A 9825-nucleotide genomic window follows, 5' to 3' on the forward strand; every position below is an offset into this window, starting at 1 on the left:
GCGGGGTGGCGAGCAGCGCGGCGGTGAGCGCTTCTGCTTCCTGTCGCTCGGCGACCGCCCACGGCAGGGACCGTGTGACCCCGCGGAGCGGCGTGGCCGGCCGGGCAGTGCGCGGCCAGGCTTTCGGCCAGCGGCGGCCGCAGCGAGAGGCCGCTGGCACTGCCCGTGCCAGTGGAGAGAGCGGGGAGCCAAGGCCAGCCTTCCCAGGGTAATGAGGGGCGGCCGCCTTTGCCGCGCTGCCCTCCGTGCAGCACGTGGCCGATTCCGGCGAACCCGGGGTCCCCGCAGCAGCGCGGGCGGGAGGGAGCGGGGAGCGCGCTCGGTGCTGTGTTGGCCTCTCCCGCCCAGTGCCGCGCTCCGCCGAGGCGTTCGCCCACCCGTCCTGGGAAGGACATAAGGGACGCTGAAGTTGGAGCTTAGCTGTCAGCGGGAGCAACTTCCCTCCATTGGCGACCTCGTTTTCCCGCCCTCCGATTCAGCTACCTTGTGGTAGGTGCGGTGGTGCTGAAGAGGGGCGGCAGCTTGGCACAAGTGCTGGCATAGGTGGTGCGAGAGCTCCATGCAAGGAGCTTTGAGTGGCATGTGTGAGGGTAGGAGGGTACGGCATCCATAGCTGAAGGCAGAAAAGGTCAGGGCATGTCATCAGCTGCAGTCATGCTAAGTTGTTCATCTTTGCAAACTGCTTGCCAAGTTGTTCCTTTCTTAGGTGATGGGGGTTTGTATCAACCAGAACTGCATGTGGTCAGTATTTGCAGAAAAGGTTACTTGGACTGTGGGGGAGAAATGAGTGTAGCAGTTTCTATGGCATTCTGCAAAAAAGTGACAGATCTCTGTGTTCCCCAGTTCTTAACAAAAATTAAGAAACCCCTGAAAAGAGGTTTTGCAAAACTTCAGGGTTTTTTTCCTACGAGTACTGTAGAGACAACCATAGTCACCTTGTCTTTCCAAAAGTGAAGGTTACATATTTTTGCCCAAGAGCATCGAGTGCTTTTGATCAGCGTTTGTGTGTATGCATTAGCCTTGTTCTTGCTCTTCCTTGGAGAACTTTTACAATACTCAGATGATCTGTGTAGGCTGTAGACTGCAGTGGTGGACTTCAAGGCTTCCAGCAGAAGGGAGATGCTGTCCATGTTTTGGATTTTCCTTAGTCTGAACCTTCAATGTCCAAGGCTTCACTTTTCAAGCGGTTGGAAGAGCTCCAAATTAAGACATGAACAGGTCTTAATCGACCTTGTCACCACCTCAGTTAGTCAAGTTATCTTGTGCATTGGATTTAATTGCCTAGTGCAGTGTGTGCTAAAAATATGTAGAGTATTACCTCGATTACCCTCCCAGAAGGGTTTGAATGGAGAACAAGGAGTTCCGAAGACAAATATTTGGTGTACGAGTGTTGGGATTTTAAGAGATCTAGTTGTTTTTCTGTTAAAGGAATTTTCCCCCATTCTGTTACTAAGACGATAAATCGCTGGGTGCTTAAGAGAAGACAAAAGGGCGTGGCTACTCTTTTGTTTCACCTGGGTGTGGGTTCAGTTCGCTCTCAGCGTCCGGAGAGAGAAGCTGCAGAGAAAGGAGCTGCTGGTTCCTCTTTTCGGCTGTTTTCTGCTGGAAACAACGCCAGGATCCCAAAGCCACTTTCCCTGCCCTGCTGGAGGCCGGGCTGTGGCTGCCCTGCCCCACTGCTGCTTCGAGCTTTCGCTATGCTGTAGCCATGCTTGCCCTGCCTGGACTTCCGGGGGGGTTTCCCATCTGGATACATCTCGTCCGCCACCCGGGATTTGTGCTCGTGCCTGCCGCTCCAGCCTGCCGTTCCAGCCTGCTGTTCCCGAGAGTCCGGAATCGGCTGCCCAGCGGTTTGTGAAGCCTTTGTTCCATCCTTCCCTGGGATCCCAGGCTACGGGAGCCGCGTGCTCCCCGAGCTCGCTCCGGAGCGCCCCCTGCAGCCGCGGGGAAACCATCGCACCTGCCCTGCTCACCGGGAGCTGCCAGCGCCCCTGCCGGCTGCGAGCGGAACTGCACCCAAGGGGAAAGGGCCTGACAGCCGAGAAGGTTGGGACTGGGTTTGTGATTGTTTGCTGTTACTGCCATAGTTATTGTTGTTTGTTTGACTGGATATATATATATAATAGTAAAGAACTGTTATTCCTATTTCCCACATCTTTGCCTAAAGGCTCTTGATTTTCAAAATTATAATAACTCGGAGGGAAAGGGGTTACATCTGCCATTTCATGGGAGGCTCCCGCCTACCTTAGCAGACTCCTGTCTTTCAAAACCAAGACAACGAGAAGTAGAATTTAGGAGTTGATTGCAGAGCACTGCATGCACAAATGTCTAAGGAGGATCCATCTTTTTATGTCCCATCTATGCTTGTTCTCATTTGAAATCCTGAAGATTCTGCAGGTTGGTTTTGTTAGGGTTGTGGCTGGGGGAGGGGCAGTGGTGGGGGAGAGGTGGGTGTTGTTTCTGTTTTTTTTTATTTCCAGAATAGTGTACAAAGAACTTGTGCCCAAAACCAGCAGTATGAAACAATGCAGGGGTAAAAGAAGGTCACAGAAATGTGATGAGCGGGAAAGACTCCACTACTAGAATAAGTAGTAAAGTAGGTGTGTTTATTCCAGCGCTGGGACGCATGGGGGATAATGCCTCCAAAGTCATGCGTGCCGACAGCTGCATTCAGCTTGGTATTTATCAGGTTACAAGTTCCATATTCATTGAGTTTCCCAATACGCCTATACATAATCATTGCCTAGCCCCGCCTAGCCTCGCTTCATATTACAATGAGCCCAAAAGTCATTTACATCCGCGTTGCGCTTGCGCAGTGTTGTCTGGTGGTCGTGGGCAGGGGTCTCCGAGATGAAATAAGAGTCTTCCTCAGATGAAGTAAAGGGTCTTCCTTATCCTGAACTTTTCACCTTTCTTCCCTGTGCATGCTCTTTATGCCCCTGGGCTAAGTCCAAACGTCAAGACTGGTTTGAGTTAGCTTTAGGTTAAAAACAGGATCTTCAGTCAAGATTCCTTCCCTTTATCAATAGTCTCATATCTTCTCATCCTGCTTTGGTAGGCACAATAAGCGTTGGGCAAGCAGTATGCATCGCTTCTAACAAACCAATTCTTAGTAAATCATTTAATCTCTGCTTCCCCATCCCCCTGATTCAGTCCCCCCTTTTCTAAAGAGTTAGTTAAGTTTTTTACTAATACATACATTCTTTTCCTAATGATTATTTACGGTAAGCATCCCTTAATGCTTTTCCATAGGCGTTTGACAAAGTAGTTAAAACTGATAACCTTTTTAGTACTCTATAGTTCCAAATAAGCCACATGATAGACATACGCAAGGCAGGCACTAACCAAGGTTAATAAGACAATTACGGTGTGACATAACGTATTTAGGATACCAATTGCGGTAGGTGACCACCTGAAAAGCGCGTCCCAGCAGTTATGACTTGCATCTTGTTTTACTCTTTGCAAGATTCTGCTGATTTCTTGTGTGTCATGATGGATGGTGACTAAGGTCTTTTTCCCGTTTGTTCAGATTTCTTCTAAAATCTCAATTAGGTCCTGATGTTTCACTAATTGCTTTACTAATGTTAGGTCCATCCCAATAGGTATGGGTAGCAATTTATGCTATATGGTGTAGTTAGACCTTATCAATTGATGAGACACAACCGGTGCTAAATAGGAAAAGTCACACGCAACAATCTTGGTAAAACTACAAATACAAAGATTAGAGTGGTTCCTGGCAGCTACATTTATATTACTGTTATCTATCGTCGTAAAAGTGCAGATAGTTCTTAAGCACACACAGCCTTGGCCAATATATACAAGTACAGATTTTGGTGGAGTGTCTGGGTGGATCTTGAAGTGACAAATGCCTTGTTCTGCATCAAGACATACGTCTTTAGCATCAAGTGTATTACTTTCATAGATAAATCCTTGTTGTTCCCTTGTGATGCAAGATTCTAAATTTACCGTTTGCCATTTTTCTCCTACCATCCGGGCCCATGCTTTGTGTTCAGACGGGTAAAAAACTGTCCCGTCATAGTTTAGTCCCAATGCAACAATAGGATGAATTACGTAAACTGTGGCATTACGTATAGTAAGCACAAAGGCAGTGGCTGTATTAGTCATTGGGTCATAGGTGAAATTTACCAAGGTCCACCAGGATTGGAGCTTTCTTTCTAATTTAGTAGCATTATTCCAAACAGCTCCTCGGATTTCGATAGGGAAAACACCTTCATTTCCTTCTCTTATAATTAAGGACACTGTTGACTGCATCCATAATTGAACTTGTATGTAGCTAAGGGCTAATGATATATTGTCTTGAGCTGTGCCAAGTGTGTTTAATATCAGTTCGTGGTCCAGGTCGCTGATTTTTGCGAGGTCTGGGAGTATTTTTGAGACTTGCCACCGGCTGTTTCCTAACGCTAATAGGGAGGATTGTAGGGGCTGTTTTAATTTGCTCAGGTCACTGGTTGCCGTGGCCAATTTATTCATCAGTCTCTCTGGATCGATTCCATTTATAACTCCCAGTCCTGTTCCCAGCATGCCAGTCAGGTCTCTTGTCATTCTGCCTTTGAGGGGGGGGGGGGTTGCTTCTGCAGCCAGGCTGTCCACCCTTCAAAGGATGTTTGTATTAAAGGGGAACAGGCTGGTTGGATCTCAGAAATATTAACTTGCATTAGTAGTTCTACACGCTTAAGAGACCATTCTGGATTAAACAGCAGTAATTGCTGGCCTGTGTTCCTCACTACATAAGGGTCAATCTCATAAATCCTTGGTTCAGGTTTAAGTGATGTGACCTGGGTTTGGATCCGATTGCCAGCGTAGGTTATAGTAGGCCTAGCCATGGCATTTATCTGGAATTTGAACGAGAGTCCATTACTGGCCTGGCCCCAAAGACAAACTACTTCAACGGTCTGTACTAATGTAAAATTATACCAACAATCTGCTTCACTTGAATGGCTACAGATTTTATTATGTTTGTCTGTAGGAGTAGTTGAGACACTAATTTGGGTTGGTTTTTTATGAGTGGTTCCGTTAATCATTCGGCATCCTATTTTGATTTCTTTTCCTACAGTTCCCTGAAGCTGCCAAGTTTTTTGTTGTTTTTCCCATCCTTGCTTTGTATACACTTGGTTTCCGTGCATGACCACAGTTAGCAGGTTTAAATCCTTTAAATCCGAATATTTCCCCACGAGTCCAGTAAACCGCATAAAGGCTTGGGACCGACCATATGTCTTCTCTCCTATGAATAACTTCCCAACTGGAGGTTACAATTATGACTGTAAAAAACCCCAGTTTTCTGGGTTATACTTGCGTGCCACCCTAACGTTTTCATTTTGTTCGGGTAAACTTCAGTTTCAGTTCACCATCACCAGGGGCCACTTTCAAAGGGGCCTCTGGACCCTTCTTTACTCGGGTATGGTGAATCCAGTTCTCTGATCTTAATTGCGGTGTAAGTGGTGAGAAGTACCTGAAATGGTCCTTCCCACTGTGGTTCCAGAGTCTTTTCTATAAGAGACTTAACATATACATAGTCTCTAGGCTGAATGTCATGTACAGGACCGTCCAAGCCTCGACTTTGGGCTCCAGCCACGTGTTTTCCCATTTCTCTAAGCTGTTTATCTAAAGCAATCATATAGGTGGCTAGTGTCTCTTCCCCTATTTGGGTAGATATGCCTTTCTGTACGCCATATGGTCTCCCATAAAGTATTTTGAAGGGACTTAGCTTTTCTTTAATTCTAGGCTTGGTCCAAATTTGTAACAATGCAAGTGGAAGAGATTGGGGCCAGGGTAAGTTAGCTTCTTGCCCTAATCTCACAATTTGCTGTTTAATCAAATGATTCATTTTCTCTACTTGACCACTCGACCGGGGGTGGTATGGAGTGTGGAGTTCCCAATCTATGCCTAAATGTCGGCTAGTTTGTTGTACCACCCTTGAAATAAAATGTGGTCCCCTATCTGAGGACACTGTGGCTGGAACTCCGAAGCACGGTATTATTTCTTGTAGTAACGCTTTGGTTACTTCTCGAGCCTTAGCGGTTCTTGTAGGAAAAGCTTCTGGCCATCCTGAAAAAGTATCTGTCAGCACTAGCAAATATCGATACCCCCCTTTTCTCAGAAGTTCCATAGAATCAATTTGCCACTGCTGTCCAGGCCCATGGCCTCTCCCAGTTTGGCCCATTTTTGGTTTGGGGGTATTTTTGGGATTAGTCTGCAGGCAAAGGGTACACTGTCGGCTTACCTGCACAACAGTTTTGTATAAGTTTCTGGCGATAATTTTCCCAATTATGTAGTTATATAAGGCATTTGATCCCCAATGCGTTTTCCGGTGCTCCTCTCTAACTAGTGACCATAGCAAATGAGAGGGAATAACCAATTTTCCTTCTGCAGTGATGGCCCATCCCTCTTGGTTGAATGTTCCCCCTTCATCTTTAATCAATTTCTTGTCCTTTTATTATATGTCGGCTTACCCTCTAGGGAAAGTTGTCCATCTGGGATCAAGGCTCCAGTTGTTGTTACCTCACCTTTTGCTTCTTCTTTTGCCTCTATGTCCGCCAGTTCATTTCCTTCTTCCAATTCTGAGCTCACCTTTTGACGTGCCCTTAAGTGCATGATTGCTACCTTCTCAGGTAGCTGGACTGCTTCTAACAACCGCATTATTTCCTGTGCATGTTTGATGCTCTTTCTGTGCAAATTTAACAGTCCTCTTTCTTTCCAAATGGCCCCGTGTGCGTGTACAACTCCAAAGGCATACCTTGAGTCTGTACAGATGTTTATTTTCTTTCCTTTTGCTATCTCTAAGGCACGGGTTAGGGCGATTATTTCAGCCTTTTGTGCAGAGGTGTTTGTTGGCAGGGGTCCGGATTCTATCACCTCCCGGCAGGTGGTAACTGAATACCCAGCATGCCGCTTTCCACTGATGACGTAGCTGCTCCCATCAGTAAACCAGGTCTCTGCGTTGTCTAAAGGGGTATCCTTTAGATCCGGGCGGCTGGAGTAGGTGGCTTCGATAGTTTCCAGGCAATCATGGTGTACCGGTTCCCCTTGATTTCCACTGAGAAAGGAAGCTGGGTTGACAATGTTAGTTACCACTATTTCTATATCATCTTGTTCCACCATGATGGCTTGAAATTTCAGGAACCTTTGTGGGGAGAGCCAGTGCCCGCCTTTCACTTCCAGGACCACGGACACCATGTGGGATACCAGCACAGTCATTTTCTGACCCAAGGTGAATTTGCGTGCTTCTTGGATGTTTAGCACGACTGCTGCAACGGCTCTGAGGCACCCAGGCCATCCTTTGGCTGCTGCATCTAGCTGCTTAGAGAAATAGGCAACTGCCCATCGGTATGGGCCCAGGTCCTGTGCTAGTATTCCCAAGGCAATCCCTTGTTTCTCATGGGAAAATAGAAAGAATGGCTTACTCACGTCTGGAAGTCCTAGAGCTGGAGCAGACATGAGGGCATTCTTTAGCTGGCTGAAGGCCCTCATGGCCTCCTTTGTCCACTGGACATCTCTGCTTTCCTTTGTAATGAGCTCATATAGTGGTTTCACGAGCAGCCCGTAATTGTAAATCCACAGTCTGCACCATCCTGTCATCCCCAGGAAAGTCCGTAACTCTTTCACTGTCTGGGGTTTCGGGGTTTGGCATATTGCTTCTTTGCAATCTCACCCTAAAGTTCACTGCCCAGCACTGACTTCATAGCCCAGATAGATCACTTTCTGTTTCACCACTTGAGCCTTTTTCTTAGATACCCTGTACCCTTGGAGTCCCAGAAAGTTTAAGAGGCTTACCATCCAGGCTATGCAAGCTTCCTCCGTTTGGGTAGCTATTAAAAGGTCATCCACGTACGGCAGTAGCTTCCCTTCTCCTGGTGGGGCTTCCCAGGACTCCACGTCTTTTGCGAACTGTTCTCCAAACAGGGTGGGACTGTTCTTAAATCCCTGAGGCAACACCGTCCATGTGAGCTGGGTTTTGCGCCCACTCTTAGGGCTTTCCCATTCGAATGCAAAAATTTTCTGGCTGGCTTCATGGAGAGGGAGGCAAAAGAAGGCATCCTTTAGATCTAAAACAGTAAACCAAGTTAGCTCTGGTGTTAAGCATGTTAACAGAGTATAAGGATTCGCTACCACAGGATAGAGATCCTCAGTTATCTTGTTAACAGCCTGTAAATCCTGTACCACCCGGTAAGACCCATCAGGTTTACGGACAGGCAAGATAGGAGTGTTGAAATCAGACTGGCACTGTTTTAACAGTCCCAGCTGTAAGAATTTTTCAATTATGGGGCTAATTCCTTCTCTGTCTTCCCTTTTGAGGGGGTACTGTTTAATTCTAACTGGTTGTTTTCCCTCTTTGAGTTTGATTTGTATTGGGGTTGCAGTTTTGGCTCTCCCAGGTACATCTGTGGCCCAGACTCCTGGGAGCACTTGACTCATTATCTCTTCTCTAGTTTCTTCTGCAGAGTCTTTGGTTGTTAATATTAGGCTCAGTATTTCCACATACTGTTGGTCATTTACCTCCAGAAGAATTTCCCCATTCCTAAAAATAATGGTTGCTTGTAATTGTTCCAATAGATCTCTTCCTAAAAGCGCTTTTGGAGAATTGGGTAAATATAAAAACTTGAGAATGCCCCATTGTTTCCTGATTTTATATTTCAACGGCTTGCAAAAATAAGCTTTTTCAGATTGACCAGTTGCTCCATGTACCACAATGTAGTCATCCCCCTTCAGGTCACCTGTATAGTGTATAAGCCACTCTTTATAAATTCTCCTATGCCTTCCGCCAAGCCTGCTTTGCTGCCACTTGAAATCGTCTTCAAAAGTCTTTACTACCTCCTCCCAATCTGTTTCTAGCGCACTACTGTTTTAGGAATGTGATGCTCCTTGCCGCACAAAAGTTTTAAAACAAAATGTTCCTTGCTTTCCCAGCACTGTTGCATAACAGCAAACTGGGGCAAAATTCTACTGACTTTGACCAAGGTGGACGGGCCACCTTCACTTAACCTGGCAAAGGGCCATAAATCAATGACGTTTGAAAAGCAGCCATAAAACATCGCTCCTTTAGTTTGTTGAACTGTTGCAAGTCTGCAAAGCTCTGTTGACAGGTCATTGGAAGTAGCTGTTGGAATCTAACTGCAGTTGGACGCTTTGTCAGTCAGCATCACCAGGAGGCTTAATGGTTTAGGTTGAGAGGTGGTGCACTTTTTTTTCAGAGGAATGGCCCAGTGAAGAGCAGTGTTCACTGCCGTGACTGCCGTTGTAGCCTTCAAGAGAAATGGGCTAGGCTTAACACTGTGTGGGAATCCTTGGTTCATTCTAAAAGAACTTCCTTGGTTCTGTTGGTTTGCTTTCACAGCTGGAGCAAAGGTACAGCACTGGAAGCAATTCCTAGGGCAGAAGCGGGAGCTATCCAAAGCTCTGGACTTTGTTGTCCTCAGCACAGTCTAAGCGAGCGTAGTCTAATTGGAGGAGTGGTGAGCATCAGTGATATCAGATTTTTTAAAAGTTCCTAATTCTGTCAAAACTTTCAAAAGAAAGAAGGAAAGTGATGAAGATGAAATATTTTCCTCTTAAATCTGCCTACGCAACAACTTCAGGGGTAGTTGTAATGTGTATTTTGAATTGCCCAAAACCAGGCCTAGAGACGCTTCAGAGACAGAGTCAGAGAAGCAGGTGTTTGCTTTATTCGGCGCTGGGTGCGTGGGGGATTGCTCCTCCTAACACATGCGCGCACACACACACACACACACTGAGAGCAGTCCATACAGTCCAGCATTATGTGTAAAATTTATGAATATTCATCACATTCCTTGGGATAGGAGTGGTTAT

The 9825-nt window shown here is 46.4% G+C and overlaps 1 protein-coding gene across 1 annotated transcript; it reads right to left on the minus strand.

The window, feature by feature from the left end:
- Positions 1-2589: 2589 nt before the first annotated feature.
- Positions 2590-7596, minus strand: LOC121660515. The gene has a single exon (XM_042019886.1). It carries the CDS (start codon positions 7594-7596, stop codon positions 6436-6438), a length of 1161 nt encoding a protein of 386 aa, XP_041875820.1. The 3' UTR covers positions 2590-6435.
- Between the last annotated feature and the right edge of the window lie 2229 nt (positions 7597-9825).

This window comes from Corvus kubaryi, unplaced genomic scaffold, assembly GCF_017639235.1.
Source record: "Corvus kubaryi isolate FWS band 111438036 unplaced genomic scaffold, C.kubaryi_AGA036_p1.0 36371, whole genome shotgun sequence".
Classification (NCBI taxonomy): Eukaryota; Metazoa; Chordata; class Aves; order Passeriformes; family Corvidae; genus Corvus; species Corvus kubaryi.

What these genes read in the sequence shown, in the direction of transcription:
- LOC121660515 (XM_042019886.1), bottom strand. Translation starts at nt 7,596, where the DNA reads ATGACAGGATGGTGCAGACTGTGGATTTACAATTACGGGCTGCTCGTG.